Consider the following 24854-nt stretch of genomic DNA (forward strand, 5'->3'; position numbering starts at 1 on the left):
TCAGGAAATAGGAAACATACATTTATATTATTTAATGGGGTGCCGCTGTTCCTTTATCCTTTGTAAAGTATAACAGCTTTTTTTCTATTCTTAGGCAAGAATTAATATTCACATCGAACGGCAGTGAAATTTTATATCAAAAAAAAAAAAAAAAAAATTAATTAAATTATAACACGTCATATCGAAGTTGACACTAGTATTACTACAGAGTCAAATCAGCTGTAATAATTATACCATGAGTCACAGTATTCAAAATGAGTGTGTTCGTTGAATGAACGAAGATGCGATTATCAAAGAAGAAAAAGTTTAAAATGAGGTTCATAAGTAGGTTTCCATTATAGCATGACGAAGTAAAATTATAGAGGTCAACTGAGTCAGATTTCCATAAAGGGTAGGACATTATTTTAAAATTTGAAACAAGGTAGAATTAAGAAGGTGAAGTCATGTACTCCATTGTCTAAATGTATAATTATACAGGAAATGCAAAGATGGACATGCTTATTTGATATGACTGTACCTTCTTAATTCTACCATGCCATTACCATTTGTGGAGTTATTTGTCCAGCTATAATATTAATAATATTAACATAGTGTTTTCAAATGTTTCGTTTATCAAGATCCAGAGATGGGAACTTGCTTTATATGATTGTCAATAAACGGTTGTACAACAAAGGGTTTATGCTAATTAGACAATAAAGGGTTTATACATATTAAACGCAAACAGCAGAGTGCATAGTCGACCAAAAAGTCGATAACTGCTTATTCGATTTTGCGAAATCGATTCTAGTTAACTAATCGAAAGGCTTACGCATCTCTATCTGAGACTACATTTGAGCTGAGCCATACATATTTCTTCTTTTATCGTAGACGTTTCGATTTTTCTTTGCGTGTTAAGCGGTTAACAATCTATTAGTAACTTATTTATTTAAATTTGGTTTATTAGTCTTCAAACGTAAAAAGCAAGAGAAAAACAAATGCAAATATCAAAATAAAAAGTAATACTATTGAAACCGAGAAAGTCAAACGTCACAAAGAAGCCAAACCAAGCGAAAGTGTTAGTGAGATTGAGTAAAATCTCAATGCAAGTACAAAGAGTTGAGATATAAAATTGTGTAAATAAGAATACAAAAGAATATTTGTTTGTCCTCAAAGAGAAAAGGAAACAACGAGGATTTTTATCCACCCAAGAACAAACCAATTTTTATTACAAAAAATAAACAATAACAACTACAACACAATCATACACACCAAACAATGTCGATAAACAAATTCACAAAAGGCCTTTCTGCGGACGAAAAAGCAGAGATTCAGGAGAAATTCACAGAGGTAAGATGTAAAAAGTATTCGTATGCCCCCTATGATGAATAATTAAAGTATATGGCTTAAAGAAACAGAAAACAACGTTGAATGCCTTTAGGATGAGTCATTTAAGTCACATATAAGCAAATAAAGTTCACAACTCAAAGGAAAGTGGTTGTGGCGTAGTACCAGAGATAGGTGGGTGAAGGGCAAAGAAATTAATTACTCGAGTACAAATAGATTTATTTGTGCTATCTGCTCTGACCGTACACACCGCCGTATAGGAATACTAATACCACGATGCCCGTCCATGGGGGACTTCCATGAATAAATTACATGTGTTTACAATATTCAACCCTAATTCGAGGATGATTCCTTTGTTTGCTTGCTCAATTCAAGGCCCAATATGCAGTCCTCCCCACGTTGCGTACGACAGACTGGTTACATTGCGAAGGGGTGTGTATGCCTGTTTCTCTGTGAGCTCGTGTCTGTGTGTGGGGAGGATGAATTGGAGGAAAGCAACAACACAATAACAGAAATTATACAAATAAATTTCTGCCAACAACCACAAAAACCAATGCATTCAATCAGCCAACATGGCTGGCCACATGGGTACATGGGTGTTGCCGGCATATGTTTGCTTTTCGCATAAACTAAGCAGGCGCAGCATCAGAATATGGAGAAAGTCATTCGACATGACGGAAGAAGAAATACAAGTCCGTCCACATCCCCATGTATTCATATGAACATTGCATATATTTACTAACGATTATTCTCAGACTGATTGACTGCAACTATATTCGTTTTGCTTGCTCGTTTTCGAGGAGGGTGACGTTGACTGATAAATACTCGTAATAAGCCTCTGCGGGGGATATTCAGATTGTACGCAGTGCAATGTCGGCGACACGCTATAAATATATTTACCTTAAGAATGCTTCAAACGTAGGAAATGAACTGGAGAAAATGGCAACATTTCTTTATCTTTATCACAAAGTCATGAGATTGTTTAATCAAATCATGGTTTTGCTTAGGTAGTGAGATATAAAAAAACTAATATAAATATAATGTCAAGCAAAGAAAAACATCTAAAATTAATTTATCAAAAATACTGTTGGACTATACCCATTAAGAGTGTTTTTTTTACCAAATGTGTCGTCTAAAATAAATATTGTGCTATGTAGTATTTTGACGTGGATTTCATGAATCATTGGATAGCAATCCCGAAGTAATTTCACACAAATTTATTCGTCATAAAATAATATGATTAGGTGTGTCTGGTTACTTTTCCAGCAGGAATTGAGAGTGTAAGAGTAGTTTTAATCTCTTTTGCAAGGAAAATGCGTAAAGTAAACAGACGGTATTCCTGCAGAAGCTTGCAACTAATCAGCTGATTTTTCAAAACAAACAAATTTGTGCCCCATTAAAAGAATTAAAGGAAACGAAGCAACATTAATTTTACTAGTTTTTTGTTCAAATGAAAAGAAAGTTAGTAATAAAATAAAAAGATGAACAGTAAAATAAAGATAGATTTGATGTGTTCCCCGGAATCCTTTAAACGTATTGCTAATGGCGTTTGTCTAAAAATGTTGGAAATGGTCTTTTTTTTATTACATATTAATATTTACGTTTTTCACATTTTGTAAAGTCGTTCTCCAAAAACAATTAGTTTTGCTAATTCCAGAAATATTTTCATATTGAAAGCGCAAAGAGAAATAAATAAACAATAGAAAACATCTGATTGAATGTCGATGAATGAGAAGAAGAAGAGTTGCAAGTGATTGCAGGAAGTAATAGGTGTGTCTGGTTACCCTAAAATTTGTAACAATTGTTACAAATTGTTACTGGAAGTCGTCTGTTAACTCGAAAGTTCTGCAAAAGAGAGCGGTTGGAGAGAGAAATTTTGACAGTTCTTTCAGTGAGAGTTTGCAAATTCTTGCTGGACAAATTTCTTCTTGCAATCACTTGCAACTCTTCTTCTTCTCATTTATCGACATTCAATCAGATGTTTTCTATTGTTTTTTTATTTATTTTTGTGCTTTTAATTTGAAGATATTCTTTTGGAATTTGAAAGACTAATTGTTTTTGGAGAACAACTTTAAAAAATGTGGAAAACGTAAATATTAATATGTAATAAGTAAATAAAAGACTATTTCCAACATTTTTATTTAAAAAACTTGTAAAATTAGTATTGCTTCCTTTGTTTTAATTCTCCTTATGGGGGACAAATTGGTTTGTTTTGACAAATCAGCTGATTAGTTGCAAGCTTCTGCAGGAATACCGTCTGTTTACTTTTCGCATTTTCCTTGCAAAAGAGAATAAAACTACCTTTTCTCTTAGAAAGAAGTTGCTGGACAATTCCTGCTGGAAAAGTAACCAGACACACCTAATTTGTCCAGCAAGAATTTGCAAACTATCACTGAAAGAACTGTAAAAATTTCTCTCTCCAACCGCTCTCTTTTGCAGAACTTTCTGGTTAACACACGACAATTGTTACAAATTTTAGGGTAACCCGACACACCTATTATAAATTTGCAAAAAATAAGAAATACTTTCTTACGTCATTATCAGTTAAAGTGTCATCTCTGTCTTTAAATAAAGACTCGATAACTAAAACCTACCTGTTGTAGGAAATCTTTCAGAATTTGAAAGAACTACTTTGTTATCAAACATTGGTCTCTAGAAATTGCTAAAACATAAATGCATAGGTAGTTCAAAAATAATATATGTCTCATTGGCATTGAACTTATAACAGCACAAAGTGAAATAGAATTTCTATTTAAAAATAAAGTGCATCATTAAGAAACCTTCCTCTGAAAATGTCCACGTTTCTAATAGAACACCTGCATACCTATTTAGTTTTTGTTTACTTTCCAGACCGATGTGCATTCTTTTTGTGTTATTGTAGTGACCTAAATGGACTATGATTGGATGATTGTTGATGGAATAGCACATTGTGTGTAGTGTTCTAGTAAATCATACATTCGTATGCATATATAAGAAGACAACAGTGGCGACGACGACATCATGACATCACTTTGATGCAGTGTCAAGTTAATTATAGTGACGGGAATTACAAAAACAACTTTATAAAAGATCACTTTCAGCACGAATGACAAAGTATGTCTGTTGCTATAGTTGTACAAGCGACGAACCCATATGAATGCCCACCTATACTTGTTTGAATGCATACAAACCATTCCTTATCGTTTATTGCAATGTGCGCGCAAATGTATTTGGGATAATAAAATCACATCAATATATAAAAGAAAATGAAAGAGCTTTAATAAATGGCAATGTTATGACATGCCGATCCAGTACAAGAGTATTCGTATGTTACTCAATGGCAAACAAATTGCAACTTGAAAGCGTCTGCCTTCCCAAACATAAAAATAAGTAATGCAATTTATGCTTTCGGAATTCCCTGATTGTTAGCATTTTGTCATACTAATGTACACGCAGTTCGTTAATCATTTTATACGCAAAGTAATAATAGCAAATTAATTCTGATTCATGAGTAACAATAACAAAGTAATATGACTTGAGAGAAAAAGAGTGTTTCCTATTAGCTTCCAATCTAATTACATTATTGTATGCTGTTGTCCTTATTATAAACAAGAATGGATTAAGATAAATTAACATATTAAACGTATATGATATTTATATTTCGCTAAAGACCTTAAATTAACATAATGTTGTCTTGTTAAAAAAGCCTAATTATTTGTATCAAACGATGAATGCTTCGTTCATATATTTCAACACCATGTAAACATATCGGAAATGCGGGCAAAATGAATGGCATTCAATCGTGACACACCTTTTGTTACGATAATGCACAAAGTTAACAAATTTAACACACGGCCAGAAAACAAACAAGCAATTGCAAAGTCATACTATGGACATGACTTCATAACAGACCTCATCATTGTCCATGTCTACGCCTATGTTTGTATTCGAGCATGTTGGCTGGGAATTATTGTTGGTCCCAGTTGTCCTAGCTGATAATACACGCGTCAGCTTAGTCAAGTCAAATTGCTTATCACTTGATGTTGATGGTGGTGGCATATTTGTGTATATTTCCTATACATAAAGTTACATTTATTTCTGTCGACAAGAACCATTCAGTATTCAGATTTATACTTATTTGTTCCATTTTATTAATCCGAAATGTACTTCGTGTCACTGTTGTGGGTTGAATTCTTCCTCTTTCCTTTTTTTCTTCTGGGTGTTGAATTTCTTGTGTTGTGGTTTCAATTTCATTTCATCACACTTAGTTTTGTTTTGATTAAATAATTTTTTGCATTTGTTAACCCAGACATACATACCACAGTAATTAAACATCGATACACGTTTAGACAAGAGGCTAGTTGACAGTCTTCTCACTTCAACAAATAGCGACTGTAGTACATAGCTTTGATGAAATAGTCCGATGGCAGTATGAGAGCAAAGCTTTTTTTGGCACAGATATAACGCTAAGCTGGATCGATGTGCGTTGAATTTTCAATTAGTTGATTACATTGCATAATACATTCATTGTATTTTAGATGAAAGAAACCATTTAAAATATATTGTCAAAGAAACACATTTCCATTGCAATTTCCAAATTAACTATGCTATATTGGGAAACGTTGTTACATTTTATTTAGTCTGTGAATCGCTGCATTTCTGATCGGGAAATTGTGCATATTATCTGCAATTTAGATATTAGTAAGTTTAAAAAGAAACACCAACAACTTCGTAGTAATATTTTGAGACTATTGCTGTACCAGTAACAGTTCACCAATCAATTGGTATTAGGGTTAGTAGTACTATTGTAGTGCTGTTTTTATTTTATTGTGGGACCCATATTCAAATATTTGAAATATTGCAGTTTTTAGCTTATCAATGTTGACATTGGAAGTTTGGAAGTATGTTTCCTGTGCCATGGCTATAATTTATAACCCATTTTTGAGTTGAGCAATTTTGTTTCTATCTACTAGATATTCAATTAGTTCTCGTAATTATTTTGGTACGTTGCCGCCGAATGATGCCTTAACACTTGTTTTAACACGATTATTGAACAGTAATTAAAAAGGTTTCCCCTTCGTCTGTGCATGTACTGAAATAGTTTTATCTTTGCAATTCGTATTGATAATGTTTGCCTGTAGTATAGAAATATATTGTACGTATTCACATCGTCAATTTGAACCACTCAAAAAGAAAAAAACAAATGTTCAATCAAATAATTTTCTTATATGTTCTGAGACTTTCAATATTTTCGCATACATCACGAAGTTATTTAAATGTCACTTAGAACTCCTTAGAGACAATAAATTATGCGCTTGCGTTATTACATATAATTACACTTAAATTTGCTTTTAATTTTGTAGTAAACTAAATTTAAGTGTTATATAAAGACTTGTTTTAAGTGGCAACAATAAAATAAAGCAAACTACTTTTTAACATTCATTACCTGCCCCCATATCCAAATATATAGCCATTGTTAGCTAGTGTAGATAGTTAACGAAAACATGGTGTCTACACGAACATTGTCACAGTCGTTCTGGCAAGTGTACCGGCATTTCACTTCACATTTCAGCAACAACTACACACACTATTTATTATGTCATTCGATTGCAATTTGTTTTTATATTTGATAAAAGTGAAGAATGAATTCACAACTCCGATGTTTTTGCGAGCTACCTGTGGCAATAGTAATAGGCAGATTAAGTGAATAAAAGGTTAAAGAATATGCACTTATCTATACGACTTATTTTATTTACTTTGCCGGAGTATTCTAAACTATGAGGTCGTCTCTTTGATTTTGATGAATTGAATTTGAATAATATGACAGTTTTAAGCATCACATTTTTGTCATTGTGCTAACTAGCCTTTTGAATGCGGCAATCAAAGCGTTTCTTATTTTCTTACATCGATGATGACAAATCGAACTCTTTCGCCACCAACATCAACGCCAATAGCACTAGCAATGATTCGTGTGGCGTTTCGCTTAGTTTCTTTCTAACTTTCTAACCTTCTTCGGGCAAAGATATTTGTCTGTTGACTTGAATAGTGTATTTTTTCGATTCAAGCGTCCACAGCCATTGTTGTTGTTATTGTATTCTATTGGCATATTATGTTTACAGTTTGCTTTTATTGGAGTTTCCGTATACAACAAATTTCCCCACCAAAAATTGGTGGTCAAACGTTTAGCTTTTTAAAATAGAAATGGGGTCTATCCGCTTCATGCATTTGGTAGTTCGTGGGTTATTATACATATTTCGTTTATTGTGTTGTTCTTGTAGTTGGACAACGACATGCAAATTTGGTCATGCGTTAAATCATAAAAAAGACATTGCTTTTGTCGTGTTGACCCACAATTGTTAGTGGTGTCACCAAAGACATTTACCTTGTATTATCTTTACACGCACACACTCATGCCCACTCTTAATGTGGGATTGTTTGTTTTACGGTTTTCTTGGATGTCGTTGACATTTGACTGTCATGTAAAAAAATGGCTTGCCTTCAATGATGGGCACATTCCTAACAAGTGTTGGAATAATTAATTCGCTGATATAATCAAGGTTGTAAATTGAGAAAAACAAAAAATAAATGGCTTTGTATGACTTCCAAGCTACTAGTTGTTTTTGATGATCTTTTTGAAGTCAGCAATGTAAAAAAATGTCTTTAATAAATTAACTCATTTCGTCTTTGCCTCAAGGGTTCTAAAATCTTATCAATAACAACAGCCCCCTATTTGTAATATGAAAAACCCATAGCTCGCACCGTGATTGCCAGTGGCACAATAAATCATGTTTTATGATTTTAATTAGGTGCCAAACGCAAAACATCAGGGTATGCGATGATGTGTATAACGATGCAATATTGTGCCGTGTATCTAATATTCCAATCATCAGTATGAACGCATAGTTAGGAAATAATTACGGCCATACGATTCTGTTGCAGCGGTATTTCTTGGATGTTCGATATGAGAACAAGGGAAAGAACTCTGACGTTATTTATGGTGAATATTTTGCACAGTGTGTTTGTTGCATTAAATCGTAATACCAAATTACACTGCAATAAAACAATTTACATCGTTAGAAGACAAGTATGCAAAAAAAAAAAAAAAAATAAATAAATAAATAAATAAAATAAATGTGAAATTTCGCAGAAATAATGAACTTTTTCGAACATTCTTAGCTCTATTTGTTCTTACCCCAATGGATCGCGGGGCGACCTCCATTTTATGTGAGGAATCTTACCATAGAAAAAATTAGTAGGCATTGAAATACCAACTACATTTTTTCCTTCATATTCATTCATTCATTTAAAACCATAATTATTTTAGACTTTATTATGTTATTTGTACACATTTCTACGGTACCATAGAAAAAAGATGTTAAATGCCATTATGGTGTGAGTTGGTAAAGCCAAAATTACTATTCTAATGAAAAACTCTCTGTGCAAAGAGAATATATTGTTTTTGCACTTATTCAATTTTATCAGAACAGATGGCATAAACTTATATACTTATATAGAGTAAAAAATACCGGTCCAAAATGACTTCCTTGTACAATAAATGAACACTCTCAAAAAACACTTAATTTTTTTAATTAATTAGGAAGGCATCTATGATAATAATTTATTACTGAAGACCATGTGGATTACTGTATATTGTTATAATAACAACAAATTCATTTTGGTTACAATTGATGCATCGCCTTGCGACTATGGATGTGAAGAATAAATGCTATATTTATATACATATTTGAGTATTTCTATATTTGTACTAATTTTTAATTGTATGACCATTGCTGAACGGCATAAAGTTCACTGTGCAATGGAGGAATTGTTAGATTCGAACGTCAAGCGATAAGGAAAACTATTTTTACCTGTGTGGGTATTGATAAAAGCATATCTGGGTGCGATTCACACCTGACTGACTGATTTCTAAATATTTTTCGCCCAAATATTGGTGCTTTCAATCGAACACCCCGCGGCAATCAGTCGACTTTTGCATTTCGTCGCGTTAGGCCACATCGCACTTCGAAAAAGGATTGTCAGTGATTTGTGTGAATTGGAATTTCTATCAATTGTTGTAAAGTAATATATTAAATCAAAAACAACAACATGGCCGATATTTTGGATTTGGAACATCATCAAATTTTGGAGGAGTACAAACAAAATCTTGAGGAAATTTTGCCAACTGTATGTTTCGTTACAGCAGAACTTCCTCTGCCAATGACCCCATCCTATAGATTTCCAAAAATAAATGACAAACAATATTTTCACAAGTTTTAATGTTCAGCAGAAGAGTGTGAAGAACATTTATTGGTGCACCAACACAGCACCATTGTTTTATCTTATCTGCAACTGCGTGCAAAAGAAGAATTTTTTCAAATTGCTGATTAGCAATTCATTGGAAATTAAATCGAATGTGGCAATGAATTCTAGAATAATAACATACATACATACATACCTATATGAAGTAATAATAATTGAAGCAGAAGACGTACAACTGATACGAAATAGTATTGGCATTTACTGTTACAGTCACCGCATATCTTTATGCCTCTGTCCCTATTCTACATACATGTATATATATTTATATTTATCTATCTATAGTATGTCATTCCGCTAAGCGTCTGTGTGTTTATTCAAATTCAAATGTTAAGTGTTAGAGAAATTGGAATAAGAAACAAACGTAGGTAGTGTTTTGAGCGTATAAGCTCAGAAAACAGGTTTCATTTTGTCGGTGATGATTAAATGCGAATAGACCGGTGTGTCACCCGCTACCAATTACTTTCAATGTTAAAACTGTAAATAGACAGTCAGCGCTTTGGTTTCGTAAAAAAAAAAAAACAATGAATGAATCTGAACTGGAATTAGTCACTCGCCATTGAGGAACTCTTGTAATGGATGACTCACACCTATGTATTATGAATGCAGTATAATATATTTATTCATAGCGAGATACAAGATACAATTTGGAATATAGTTGTTAATATATTTACTTTATCGATTTCAGATTGATGCCAACAAAGATGGCTTCATTGATCTTAGCGAGCTTAAATCTGCTTTGGATCAAGTTGGCTTCAAATTGCCTGGCTATCAAGTGCGTGAGATGATTGATGAATTCCAAAATAAACAGCGCACAGCCCATCAGGGCAAACTTAATTTGGAGGAGTTTGAAAATTTGTGTTTGGATCTCAAGTCAAAGGATGTTGCCAGCACATTCAAGACCGTCGTCTCAAAGAAGGAAAATCTTGAAACCTTGGGTGGTATGTCGAGCATCTCATCGGAAGGTACAACACACTCGGTGCGCTTGGAAGAGCAATTGGCTTTCTCCGATTGGATCAACTCCAACTTGGGCCACGACCAAGATCTGAAACATCTACTTCCCATAGATGCTGAGGGCAAACGCTTGTACCAATCAATTAAGGATGGTATTTTGTTGTGCAAAATTATTAATCACTCCTGCCCCGATACCATTGATGAGAGAGCCATTAACAAGAAAAATCTCACTGTCTATCGTGAGTTTGAGAACTTGACATTGGCTTTGGTTTCGTCGCAAGCTATTGGTTGTAATATTGTCAATATTGATGCCCACGATTTGGCCAAGGGCAAACCTCACTTGGTTTTGGGTTTGCTATGGCAAATCATTCGCATTGGTCTCTTTAGTCACATAACCTTGGATAGCTGCCCGGGATTGGCAGGGCTTTTGTTCGACAATGAACGTTTGGAAGATTTAATGAAAATGTCACCAGAAGCTATTTTGCTACGTTGGGTCAATCATCACTTGGAGCGTGCTGGCATTTCCCGCCGTTGTACCAACTTCCAATCGGATATTGTTGATTCGGAAATCTATACGCATTTGCTCAAGCAAATTGCTGGTAACGATGTCGATGTCAATATGGATGCCTTGCATGAAAAAGATTTGGTATCTCGTGCCGAAATTATGTTGCAACAAGCAGCCAAATTGAACTGCCGCAGCTTCTTGACACCACAGGACGTTGTCAATGGGGTCTACAAGTTAAATTTGGCTTTTGTTGCTAATCTATTCAATAATCATCCTGGCCTAGACCAACCGGAACAAGTTGAGGGTCTTGAATCCATTGAGGAAACGCGCGAAGAGAAAAGTAAGCCTAATACATATTTGCCTCAATTATTTAACTTAACAATTTTATATCTTTAGCTTACCGTAATTGGATGAACTCCATGGGTGTGAGCCCACATGTGAATTGGTTGTATTCGGATTTGGCTGATGGCTTGATAATCTTCCAATTGTGCGACATTATTAAGCCTGGCATTGTCAACTGGAATCGCGTCCACAAACGTTTTACACCGCTGCGCAAATTTATGGAAAAATTGGAGAATTGTAATTATGCTGTGGAGTTGGGCAAGCAACTTAAATTCTCCCTGGTTGGTATTGCTGGGCAGGACCTGAATGATGGAAATGCAACCTTAACTCTAGGTTAGTAACTGTAAATTAAACCACTATATATAAAATAAATAATTCAACTTTATTTCTGTCAGCTCTCATTTGGCAACTGATGCGAGCCTATACTTTATCTATCCTCTCCCGATTGGCCAATTCTGGCAACCCAATTGTCGAAAAGGAGATTGTACAATGGGTCAACAGTAAACTTTCAGAGGCCGGCAAAGAAACGTCTCTCAAGAATTTCAATGATCCAGCCATTGCTGATGGTAAAATTGTTATTGACCTCATTGATTCCATCAAGGCTGGCAGTATTAATTACGATTTGGTGAGAACCGGTGGAACAGAAGAGGTATGTTTTCGAGGTCGATAATACCTAGCAAATAATTCTGAGAGTAGTTAATAACGTACAGTAAGAGTTGGTTTTTTCAAGTCAAGATATTTTTGTGGTAAATTGAAAGCGAAGCAAAAGATAAAAACAGCTCCATACTCTTATGTTTAATTACTTAAAAGTCCAAATAAGACTTGCAGCAAGTTTTCATAAACATTTAAATCTTCTTTTAGGATAACTTGGCCAACGCTAAATATGCCATTTCTATGGCACGCAAGATTGGTGCACGAGTTTATGCTCTACCAGAAGACATCACTGAAGTTAAACCCAAGATGGTTATGACCGTGTTCGCCTGCATGATGGCTTTGGATTACATCCCCAACATGGATAGTGTTGAGAATCAAAACAACATTAACAATAGCAATTAAATGACAAGCCAAGATGCCAAATGCAACAACATACCAACCTAAACATCGAGAATAAATCCACCTCCACAACAAATATTTATGATAAAAACTGATTGATTTATGAGAGAAAGAAAATGTGAATTGAAAAGAAAATAACAAAAGGGATGGGTATTGTGCATAAGGAAGCTTTTAAAATGACGATTCGAATCAAGCAGTATTGGAACATAGTGCCGTTTTTTGTGCAGCGATTCACATAAAGGACCATAACCTTCCTGAAGCATATACACATACACACAAACCACGCCAATTAAGTAATTATGTATTTATATATATTTTTTTAGACTTACGTATATTTTTTGTACAAATGTAACCCGTTGAAATTAAATGATAATCTTTTAAGCTTAAATTTCAACGTCATTTGTAAGCTTGTTTTGACTTACTTTTTATATACTACTATTATAAAAATACGTACCGATATGATTTTAAAGTAAATCTTTTATTTTGTTGAATTTCGATTGCGTTCTACGTAGAAATATTTTGTTTCAAAAAACCTTATTTTATAAATAAAGGTTAAGCTATAGAAATAAAAAGCATAAACAAACAATGAGAGCAGTGCATAAAAAAATACAAAGAGGAGGAGTAGGCACATTTGCTATTAAGATGTGAGAAATAAATAAATATATATTTTTATACGACTGTCTGTATCTCTCTATTTAATTGTAAGCTTTGGCAGAAACCTTGCAGCCATCATGTCTTTCAGTTCCTTAACAGTTCAGACAAAAATCTAGCACAAGAAATTTGCGCGCTCTACAAGACGCACATTGATTTTCAGAAAAATTACAAATATCCGCCTCAGTGCCATCAAGTAATTGTGGAGCAAACTACAAGAGACACAAGCATTCATTTTATACGCGTGCAACTACACAAGTGCGTGGAATGTGCAATAGAAACTACCCTCCACCTATATAGATAGGTATAAACGAATTTTGTCGTATGTCTAAGCTTAACCCCTTGAGGCACGAAGAGTTGTATAGAAAAAAAAAGACACCACATAATTTAAGTTTTATTTTTTTTTTTAATTTTATTTTAAATAAGTTTAAAGGTCATAAGAGAAAATAAATCGAAAAGAAAATCCACAAGTATCTGTATTCTGTATAAAGATTATAAAAACCAATAAAAAATAAATTCAAACAAAAACTGCAACATAATTTATGTTCGCATGACTCTTTATGCCAATAAATCATGCTTATCATCAATGGATGACGACGGAGTCGATAAGGGTGGTCGTGTCACATTTTCATATGTATACATTACGGTTCGCTTGTAGATACGTTTATGGGTGTTTTCCTTATTTTCCTCTTTCATCGAATCTGTTTTGTGTTGGGTAGTATCGCTATAGCAATGAATTGTATTTTCGCCCACCGACGTTTCACAGTGGTAACATACACTTTCTCGGCTGCGTTTTTGTGTACATGTTGGTACAGCACTATCATCCGACCTTGATGTCTTTTCAAAGGAATTCTCCACACTTTCGCTTGGCAAGAGTTTACGCTGTTTGCGATATTTATTTTCAATTTTTATTGCAAAACTTTTAGGTGCAGACTGTCTGTTATAAGAACAGTTCTCCGATGTTTCACCATTTTTATTTGTACAAATTCTGCAATTGCTGTGATTTTTTATAACATTTTTACAGCGTTCGGCTTTGTTATAGAATTTCGATTCTTCGGTAAGAGGAATTTCATCACCTCCCTCTTCGCTTTCTTCTGCAGAGAGATTTTCCACACCACTGTCGTTGCTGCCCTTATCATAGTTCTCTGTGCTTGTACTGTCTGAATTGGCTTTAGTGGAATCTCCAAAATATTTCTGAACAAATGTCTCATATGCAGTATCGTAGTCATATGGCTGAACTTCAGGCGAAACACCATCAGCTCTTCTTTGTAGAGGTATGTTCCTTTCAGCGCTGCGATTTGGAACTGTTTGTCCGTTAGATTTTTCTTTGCTCATTTGCGAGTTATTGTTGTTAAAATTAGAAGGTTGCTTTTGCCCAGAAATAAAAGTGTCCAAGGAATACAAAAGATCGCCAGGTTTAATCTTTTCCCAATCGATTGTATCTTCATTTGGTGTTACACTGCAATCAACTTCAATAGAAATGTATACAATCACAAAAATAAATCCCTTTGCGATCAACATCTCTTTCCCATTTGTATAATTTACTGACTGAAATGATAGCAATTGTGGCGTATATAAAGCTTATTCATTTCGATTGATTTTCCATAGAGCATAACGTAACGTAATAAGAAAAAACAATTTTTGATCAAACCACAATTTCTGGTCAAAGCGGAAATGCAAAGGAGTTTAACAATAAAGTCATTAACGTTGACTAGCAATTTGTATGATTTTCAATTTGGAATCATTTTTTATATTGAGTAATAGTTTGTTTCGGTTTCTCTTTTGTATTCCTGGGACGACGATGGAGTCTACCGACCTGTTGTAATGAAAACTTTTAAGGTGGTAAAATAGCATTAATAGAAATCTGATAAACAACGCCAATCTTATCTGCAATTAAATCATTGGGAGTAGATATAGCAATTATTTTATTGTATTGTGTATCATGGTTTATAATACCATATTTTAATGTTTAAATTAACTTTAAAAATATACTGAAATACATATATGTACATAAATATATGTTCTTTTTTGAACTAAACATTCAAATCCTTTATTTCCTAATCGAATTCCAAACTTTAGTCTATAAAAAGTTGTTGTAGAACAAACATGTGGAAACATAAAAAATATTTAAGGAAACGGTATTATGAAAAAACAAATAAGGTACATAAATATTGCATACATATTTTAATCAATACTACGAAACAACCTTGGATGGATTGAGGTCGTTTGCAGGAATGTTGTTTGCCATTTGCTTGTATTTAAGTGACTTTTGGCGCATATTTCTCATCTCTCGTCTTTTTTCTCGAATCAATTGTTTTGTCTGTTCATTATCCATTTCCTCCCAATCACCGGTGTCCTCATCTTCCCAGTCTTCTAAATCTGCCTACATTACGAAAAAGAAAATACTTGAAAAAATGTCCTTAGATCCAATATAACGACTCGGATCGTTCGGCGCGCAGACTAGTTATATCTATCCACATTTTATTTTTAATAAACGAATGATCTCTTTGAACATGCCGAATATTTGAGCCAAGCGTGACCTAATGATTATTTACATTTTCCGAATTACTTTTAAAGACAGACAATGACAAACATTTCGAAAAAGTCATTATCAGACCAGAACTACAGAAAATAGCTATAATACAATTTAGAACGATCCGAGTGAGGCTCCCAATTTGGGCAATTAATGTATGGAGCAAGTTGAGTTTATGCTCGGATCATTTAAAAATTTTTATAACTGGTAGTTATTTTTGAACTGATTACGGCAAGTAATTTGGGCAAGTAATATATGGAGCAAGTTGAGTGTATGCTCGGATCATTTAAAATTTTTTATAACTGGTAGGTATTTTTTTTTTGAAAAACCCCTAAAAAGTTGAAAATGTACCCATAATGGGGTGTTAAGATCAACATTCTACATTATAGCCTACACTCTTGCTTTTCCAAAATTGTGCCAAAAGTAGCTGGCCTTCGGCCGGTCTGGAGATTTTGTCCTCTGGGTATGTCCAACATCGGCTACGCGTTGTTGTTTTTTCTAAACTTTATAACTTTTGTAAGTAGCCGGCATTCGGTGTGGGCTTTAGATTTTCTCGTAGGGGGTATGTACATCACCGGCTACGCGGTTCATAGTTTTTCTACATTTTATAACCTTTGTAAGTAGGCGACCCTTGGCCGGGGCTTGAGATTTTCTTCTCGGGGGTATGTCCAATTTCTTATTTTAAGGCCTAAACCATCGACTTTAGAAAAACCGCAACGAAAAATAAATCGGAAGGTATATCTAGGCTACCAATTCTAGTATTCAAACGCGGAATAATAAGACCGAGAAATGACTGATGTACCAATAGAATTTTTTCGTTGGCTGTATGACATGTGGCGCCCTCTTATTGAAACCACATGCCCTCCACATTAATTTCTTCAATTATAGACAAGAAAAAACTGGTTATGATCCCGCCGAACATTATTGACTATTTGCGCTTGACCAGCCCAAATGCGCTATTAACGAAGTCATCAAGATAGATATGGGCCTCGGCACTGAAGATGTTTTTCGGCAAAATCAACATTTTCATATTGTCTCGCCAATACCCAATAAACGAACCCATTCGTACATTCTACAACATTTGTTGAAATGTCAAACAATGACACTTCCTATGGCACAAAATTTAAAAATTGCTCTCTATTTGGGACACCCTTTATTAGTGGAGAAAATCTCTATTTTATGATTTTATCACTAATATCTCGAAAGACGTACAAAGACTACAAAACATATCAATTCAATACACCATCTTGGAAAGGCAAGAGTGTAGGCTATAATGTAGTATGTAGATTTTAATGTAATGTTTTAAATACCAATTTTCTTATATTACTGCGAAACAGGCTCAAACAACATCATATATATGACCACTCGTTGGATAGGTATTTTCATAAGCTTTTCATTTTGTAAAAGACAACGTATTTTGTATCCGAACTTTCGGGTGGAATAACAGGGTATTTCCCCCACAAAAAAATTTTTGAAAAATACCTTCATATAAAAAATTTTTCAGGTCAATCCGAGCATAGTCTCCAAACTCAAATTAAGCCCAATATATGACTGTTGGACTCTGTTCCATTCTTGCAGTTCCGGAACAGACGAAATATGTATGATTGATTTCAGCTACTTACATTTAAAGCTATTGGTACATCTGTTTTCGCCGCCTGCAAACGCGAGAAATCTTGCTGGTCTTGGGTATTATCTGCCAGGTAATATTTTGGCTGTGGCCTTATAACAGGAGTTAATTCCTATATATACCTCAATATTACTATTTTTCAAGAGATAAAATCTAGACATGAACTCAACATACCTTAAAGAAGTCAGGTTCATTTACTTCAGCCTGAGGGGTTGGGGGCTTAGCAATTTGCTGTCTGTATTGTTCAATATGCTCTTGAACTGACCTAGGACTGTCGTCCCATGAGTTCCAATCACGTTCAGGAGGAGCCGTCTAGTCCAAAATAGAATAGTATAAAATGCCATCTTAAAAAACATATTTTCTTACCGAAATATTTGTGGAAATTGGCGGAGGAGCGTAATTGGATTGAATGACGACAACATTATTCATTGGCTCTGAATAGCTGGGTTTCCTCTTCCGGGAGAAACAACATAGTGCTCTTCTAAATAAACCGAAAATACTCAAAAAGAGTATCTTTATTTGCTGGAAAACCATCCTCGAGGAGTTGATTGTCGTCTCTGCTTCAAGTGCGTTGGAAACAAAAATGAAAATCGTCCCAACGAAACGAATGTGAAGGCCACAAAGGAACACCCGATAAAAAATAAACAGAAAGCAGACTCGAGGTACTCTGTTGTTTACGAATGAGTGTAATGCATAACGCCCGGGTACTCTGTTGTTTACGAATGAGACATGAGAAAATTGAACATTTTCACTAAAGAGCGCGGATCTAGTTGCTACTATCGTTTGCCGAACTCGACTATGGACTTGATGGAAACCGAGTACTCGACTATTCATAGTCAATTTTTCGACTTAAGCATGTTATCATTGCAATTTCAATCACGTTGTTCGCTCTCAAAATTAACCCGTTCATACGGCACGATTCGTAATTCATAACATAGTTCCTTTTTCAAAATTTTTGTTTGTTGATTTTTATAGGAATTTGTAAAAAAGTACATGAAATTATAATAATAATAATAATAATAATAATAATAATAATAATAATAATAATAATAATAATAATAATAATAATAATAATAATAATAATAATAATAATAATAATAATAATAATAATAATAATAATAATAATAATAATAATAATAATAATAATAATAATAATAATAATAATAATAATAATAATAATAATAATAATAATAATAATAATAATAATAATAATAATAATAATAATAATAATAATAATAAAAACAATTATTGTTTTTCCTCCAAAGATTTTTTTTACCTTTCATTCAACAATTTTCGTTCAGACTTTGTCATAAGACTTTAAAATAAATTTATATATTATTATTTATATAGTTTATATATTTTGAAGGCATCTTTATAGATGTATAATACTGGATTTTTAATGAATATTTCTTTTTCTTTTGTAATTATTCTCGGTGCACTTACAGAATCAATCTTCGTGAATACCTTTTTATATTTTTTAATACCTATTTATATAGATCTCATTTTTCTTAATTATACTAATAAGGATATTTTGAAATGTCCTTTTGTTGAAGTAGTTTACTCATCATGTATTATATTTATAGTAGTTTATTTTTTTGTATTATTTTTATAGTAGTAAATTTAATAAATTTATCTGAATGTGTAGTCGTAAGCTGTGACCACCTTTTATAAAGAACCAAACGGTAATACTAGTTTAAAATAAAACTATTTTTCGACATGTTACACACAAACTCTTAAAAGTTTGATATAAATAAATAATTTTCTCAGAATTTTGAATTGTGGACCATAGGACGAAAAACTATTTTTAATATAGGGCTTAATTTTGTGAAAAACCCTTAAAAAGAGAAGGAATATATTAAAGCGGGGTCCGAAAACAATTTACCACATTTGAATTCTCATTAGTTGTTTTTATTTATGCCAAACTTATTGTTATTTCAGATCACGGTCAATAATTAAACTCAGAATAGATGAAAAGCAGTCGTAAATGCATATAGTTCAGGAGCGATTAATATAAAAATTATCCAGTATACACCTGTACAATATTATTACTACCGCATTTTTTATTTATATTTAAATATTGTTATATGTCAATTCGCATTCACAATTTTATACACTTACAGCATAAATGTTTTTAAAAATGTTTACAGTATATTATACTGTTAACATTAGTCAGTGCTGTTATACATCTTTGGATATGTACTATATCTAGATAGAACTGGAATAACTAGATACTCAGATACCATTTGTCTGGATCTTTTCTCTTCTGCGGAACTTTAAAAATATAATTTCTAAAATCCAGGGAAATGCACATAGTCCCATAAAGAAGTTCAGACAGTGGAAGGTAAGAATATAGTCCTTGGTCATATCTCGCAAATAGCCAACGAATGGGCCAACGGCAAACATAACATTGCCTTGCATAAACATGAATAGTCCATAACCAGTTGCAAATCTGAAAAATATGGATGTTTTTTTTTTTTGTGAAATTAGCAAAGTGGAGACTGATAGGGATAGTACTGATTTTGTTTTTACCTTTCCTTGGGCAAATATTCGGCAAAAATCAACGGCAGTGGCACATGAATCCAAGTACGAAGGAATCCCATAACCGCTGTAATTATGGCCATTCCCTTGAAGCTGGATACATTGAGGAATACTAAAAACAAGAATAAATATACCATAGACCAAATCAGAAAACCCCAGTATGATTTACAATTTTGTTTTCATCTCCGACATCTACAAACATCATTAACATCATTACTCATTGGTTGAAGTTTTGTTTTGAACGATTCATGGAATTCTAAAACTATTACTTTAATATTTATTTGTGCTATAACTTTTTACAACTTTCGCTTGCGCAAACGTAGATAAGAACTCTTAAGTGTGGCAGTCTTAGCAACTCACAATGGTATCGAGGAGGTTGCGATTAGTGAATCTTAAGCGGGACAAAAGAAAAATAAAACTTACGACTGGATATGCCTAATACGCGAGAAACTGTTATCTATTTAGACATTTTATGACCGACAACCGTTCGGGCGATTAATCGTGACGTTTTTAAAAGGAGGTAATAAACAAGTTTATCTGCAATAGGTATTTGCATGTGTATCAGTTAGTACACACCTTCCATTATGTTACAGATAAATAAAATGGGATTGCAAAACCTTTCAAAATTCTTTAAAAAAATTAAAAATGTAACTAACATTTTGATGTTCTATTATTCGAGAACAACTTAAATTCCTTCTGAAATCACTTGTTTCAGGTTGCTTGCTGGACAAATAACAAAGACATGAAGTATAACGATGATACAATAGAGAGGTGAAATATTATATATGATATCATAACCACATCGTTACCATAGTAAATTCGGTTCGATTTTAACCGCTAAATTGTATTTCTCTGTCATGTGCTGTTCCTCTACATATTATAGCCGCTAACCATTTTCTTATAATACATTTTTGAGGCTCTAGGTATTTATGACTTTGCAAATACAATGTAAATACAACACCACGAAAATTAAAAAAAAGTTTGTGCAAAACGTGTTCCTGACTACAAAATTAATTCGGTTTTATAAAATTTTACTGAAATAATTGCAATACATTTTGTTAAACCCTAGATGGATATGCGTACATCTATGGAAACTTTCGAATGTGAGAGATGGAGTATATTGTACCGTTGTATATTATCATCAACACACAAAAAATTCCGTTCTGATACTTACCAAAACGCGATAATACTGTGAAGAAGGACCCAGCCAAATATATATACCTGGACGGCACTTGTATGAAAACGGCCAGAAATGCTAGAAATATTCTCGAACCCAAATCTGCCGCCGCTCCGATTGCAATGATGCTTGCTGTGTCCGGCTGTAAAGGATACCAAGTACTTTAGCAACATTTTCATTTCGACAGTACAAAAATACCGACCTTATTGAAACCCAACTCGAACATATACAATGGTTGCAGCGTAAAAAAGGCAATATCCGAATATAAAGCGAAGGATATACCCAAAACGATATTGACATAAATGGGTTTCTTTAACAACGTCAAATCCAGAAAATCAACAACGATTTGCCATTTAGACTTTTTCGTCTCCTTCTTATCTATGCTGCTGTGCGTTTGGGCTGACACAACCGTGGATGCTCGTCGCGATCCTATGATGTTGAGCATTTCAGGTGAGGCGTCACTCACAACCATGGCGCCAGACCAATTGCCTAAACTGGCAATGCTGGAGCAACGGCTTGATATTTTTTCCATTTGAATCGATAATTTTCGCGGTCCTATATTGGAGGTCGATACAGATAAATGGTTCTTATCGTGACTCACTTCACTTAAGGGCTTTGGTTGTTCGGGAGTTTTCTCCGGTAGTGGTTCATTTTGGTTGAGATTTTGCATTTCTTCATCCGTACAAGGAACAACACGCATATGCCATTCTACAGGTTGCATCAGAAGCATGCCTAGAATGGCGTGAGAATTTATTGCTGCCAGAACCATAAGGCATCCCCGAAATCCATACCACTCCAGAAATTTTTGCATGAGCACTGGATAAAACATAGAACCCAATCCAATTAACGATTGGGAAAAGCTCATCCACATTATACGCTTCTTGACGAAATAGTTGTTGAAGGTGGTATAGGATGTGGGTACAATGAGACCAAAACCAACACCCTGGATCAGACTAAAGGCAAAAATCAAGCCAATAGTTGATGTGACGAAAATTTGTAGCAGCGAGCCGCCGAAATACAGGAATCCTCCCCAAAGACCCACGGTCCTTAATCCAAAACGGTTAAACAGAGACCCCGAAAAAAGTCCCGCAAAACTGAACGAAAAGAAAAAAGCGCTAGTTATAAATCCAATGGCACTCGTCTCGGCTCCAATACTTTTAAGAAAATCTCCGAACACCAAACCAAAGGATGGCAGTGCTGCCAAACCGCTCACCTAAATAGACACAACACTCAAATAGATTTCAAAAAAGGATTAGACACCGAATACATACGAAAGGCATTGCCATGCCAATGCAAACGAGTATCCCCCAACCGCCATCAGGTGCTTCTAAGCGTGTTCCCGACTTCATGCTAAGGCCTTTGCTAACAGCATCAACGTCTAAGTACAAATGATTTCGAGAATCATTTCACAATTTGGACAAGCTCTAATAATTGTCATTCATCATGGGAGTTTTCACCACAATTTCAATGGACTGGAAGTGGGAGGCAGGCGGGTGGCAAGAGATAACATTGATAAGACAACTTCAACTTTATAACTAGCCATAAACTAGACTGCACTACAGACGTGTAAATATAAAGTCTTTAAATAAATAAGGAGCCATACCTCCTCAGAGCATCGAAGCCAAAAAGTAGTTGAAGGTATTACCAAGCATCAGATAATGATACAAAACTACGATGCCGTGATAATCACTGATGTGTGTAAATTTTAGACGTATTAATTAGGTGAATTATTATCTATATATGCGTCTCACGAGGGGGGCTATTTTTACCGGTCGACTTCAGCTGGCAGCAAGGTTATAAAAACACCATTTCTATCAATGTTTAATTTGTTCAACTTTGAAACTTTTTGGTAACAGCGTTACTCAAAATTCAACGTAGCGTACAAAAATATTCAACTTCCCCACAATGGTAAAATGTCCGTATTACCCAAATACGCAAGGTTCATATATTGAAATGTTGTAAAAATTTAATATTTATCAAATTAACATAATTGTTATATTCTGCAACTACAAACATTTACATATTTTGTACGCACAACGCACGGTCGTGATCAACTATTTAAACATTTAAAGCATAGATCGCTATAAATGTAATTAGTATGCTTTCTTGGGATGTAATATTGCGTGTAAATACTGATTAGTGGTGTCTACACTTACCTCAACAAGTAGTACTTATTTTATCAGCTTTGTAAAACAAATTTTGAAATTAGTGGAATAGGAAAATGTTTGTATAAAAGTGTATATCCATGGTACAATGAAGACAAGGTAGGCTAAAATTGGAAGTATAGATAGATGTCTATTTGTTTGGCTTGTAATGTCTGAATTACTATCAAAACCATCAAAAAAACCGAACAACTTGTTGCATTGATTTTGACAAAATAATAGAAAAACGCGAAAACTGAATGAAAGTCAAAATTTATTTTCAAAATCATGTTACATATATTTCTACAGTTTTGTTTCGGTGCAAAAACTGTAGCATTTGTAAAACACGCGAATTTGAGTATTTTCTTAACAATTTTTTTATTATTGAAAAGAATATACACACATAAACAAATAAAGTTGACATATTAAGCCAAGAAAATAAAATTTTTAAATTGAATTAAAATTTTATTGTACCATGTGTATATCTATTTTATTTGTTGTTTGAGTTGAGAAAAGTGAGTACTTTAAACGTATAAAGGTCCCAGCTGCTGAGGTTATGTGCCGAACATGTTATTTATATTTTTCAGTGACCACTCAATAAAAAATATTATATCATGTAGAAATGGGTAAAAGTAACGGCTTGGAATAGGTCATAAAAACACAAAATTTATTGCGGACAGAATAGAAATGCGAATTACCAATAAAGGGAAAACAAAACTTTATATAAGATTTCGTGAAATTGTGAAAAATATTGTCTTATCAGTAGTTACCGTCATTAAATATTAGCTCAGTACGGTGCATTTGATTTAGATTCTGTCAATTTGAATGTTATACATACTTATTCTACTCCAACTTCAAAATACCAAATTTGAAATAATTATGTTGAAAATGAAAATTCCTGATATCGGGAAGTACCGTTATATGGGTGATATAGAAAAACGTGGACCTATATGGACAATATTCCGTCACCACACGTGCATCCCATTACAGAATACAAAAAATATAGAATTTTAAACAAATTCGTTAGAAAAAGGATTAAATAATAAGAATACCGAATATGGAGGGGTACCGTTATATGGAGGCCATAGCAAAGGTGAACCTATGTAGTAAATTGTTTGTTACAGTGTTTGGTATCTATTGCAACAAACTAGTTTGAAACACATCCGTTAAAAGTGTGCCTTAAATCTTTAAAATACTGAATTCAGGTACCGTCATATAGGGACTATTTAAATTTGTAGCTTAAAATGTAGCTTAAATCGAAAAAATACCGAATATTGAAAGGCACATTTATATGGGTGGTATACGAAAAATAAAACCTACCTTACCAGCATTTGGTCCTCGACGTAATAAGCCAACAATAAGTATTTGTACCAAAATTGATGCAATTTTGCCAACTCCTTCTATATTCTGGACACCTTGTACCGACGTATTTCGGTAACTAAATATGGAACAAGATGCAACATGATCTGCATTTTAGTCTTACCATAACTTTGTCACATTCACCACTTGTTTCAGGCGTCTAGATGTAATTCGGAATCACATGTCATTATTCTTTGACCACATCTTTGCTGGAATGTTTTATGTTTCAGTTAGTCGATCTTCTCATTACAAACATTGACAACCCAAGAAAGGGGTTTAGTAATTTTTGTGGAACAGATTAAGATAGTACGAAACCTTCTATGTTTTCATTGATATAAATAAAAAATAATTACATA

At 33.8% G+C, this 24854-nt stretch overlaps 4 protein-coding genes across 6 annotated transcripts; 1 reads left to right on the forward strand and 3 right to left on the reverse strand.

Moving 5' to 3' along the window:
- Nucleotides 1-835: 835 nt before the first annotated feature.
- On the forward strand, nucleotides 836-13662 carry LOC131802139 (plastin-3-like). Of its 3 annotated transcripts, none has more exons than XM_059121598.1 (5): nucleotides 836-1326; nucleotides 10307-11417; nucleotides 11474-11752; nucleotides 11815-12068; nucleotides 12281-13662. In XM_059121598.1, exons 1-5 carry the CDS (start codon nucleotides 1255-1257, stop codon nucleotides 12473-12475), a joined length of 1911 nt encoding a protein of 636 aa, XP_058977581.1. In that variant the 5' UTR covers nucleotides 836-1254; the 3' UTR covers nucleotides 12476-13662. The 3 variants fall into 3 exon arrangements, with proteins under 3 accessions (XP_058977581.1, XP_058977580.1, XP_058977582.1); XM_059121597.1 differs by lacking the exon at nucleotides 836-1326 and adding an exon at nucleotides 9281-9486; XM_059121599.1 differs by lacking the exon at nucleotides 836-1326 and adding an exon at nucleotides 10183-10212.
- Nucleotides 13663-13681: 19 nt separating this feature from the next.
- Nucleotides 13682-14712, reverse strand: LOC131802123 (uncharacterized). Its single transcript, XM_059121513.1, has 2 exons — nucleotides 14673-14712; nucleotides 13682-14592 (listed from the first exon to the last, which is right to left on the reverse strand). Exons 1-2 carry the CDS (start codon nucleotides 14710-14712, stop codon nucleotides 13682-13684), a joined length of 951 nt encoding a protein of 316 aa, XP_058977496.1.
- A 319-nt stretch (nucleotides 14713-15031) lies between these two features.
- Nucleotides 15032-17965, reverse strand: LOC101895740 (receptor-binding cancer antigen expressed on SiSo cells). Its single transcript, XM_005186846.4, has 4 exons — nucleotides 17650-17965; nucleotides 17458-17595; nucleotides 17279-17395; nucleotides 15032-15506 (listed from the first exon to the last, which is right to left on the reverse strand). Exons 1-4 carry the CDS (start codon nucleotides 17815-17817, stop codon nucleotides 15318-15320), a joined length of 612 nt encoding a protein of 203 aa, XP_005186903.2. The 5' UTR covers nucleotides 17818-17965; the 3' UTR covers nucleotides 15032-15317.
- A 1283-nt stretch (nucleotides 17966-19248) lies between these two features.
- Nucleotides 19249-22527, reverse strand: LOC131802142 (monocarboxylate transporter 9). The gene is made up of 5 exons (XM_059121604.1): nucleotides 22270-22527; nucleotides 21201-22211; nucleotides 20996-21140; nucleotides 19813-19933; nucleotides 19249-19732 (listed from the first exon to the last, which is right to left on the reverse strand). The coding sequence occupies exons 1-5, from the start codon at nucleotides 22345-22347 to the stop codon at nucleotides 19516-19518; spliced, it is 1572 nt and encodes a 523-aa protein (XP_058977587.1). The 5' UTR covers nucleotides 22348-22527; the 3' UTR covers nucleotides 19249-19515.
- Between the last annotated feature and the right edge of the window lie 2327 nt (nucleotides 22528-24854).

This window comes from Musca domestica, unplaced genomic scaffold (genome assembly GCF_030504385.1).
Source record: "Musca domestica strain aabys unplaced genomic scaffold, Musca_domestica.polishedcontigs.V.1.1 2, whole genome shotgun sequence".
Taxonomy (NCBI): domain Eukaryota; kingdom Metazoa; phylum Arthropoda; class Insecta; order Diptera; family Muscidae; genus Musca; species Musca domestica.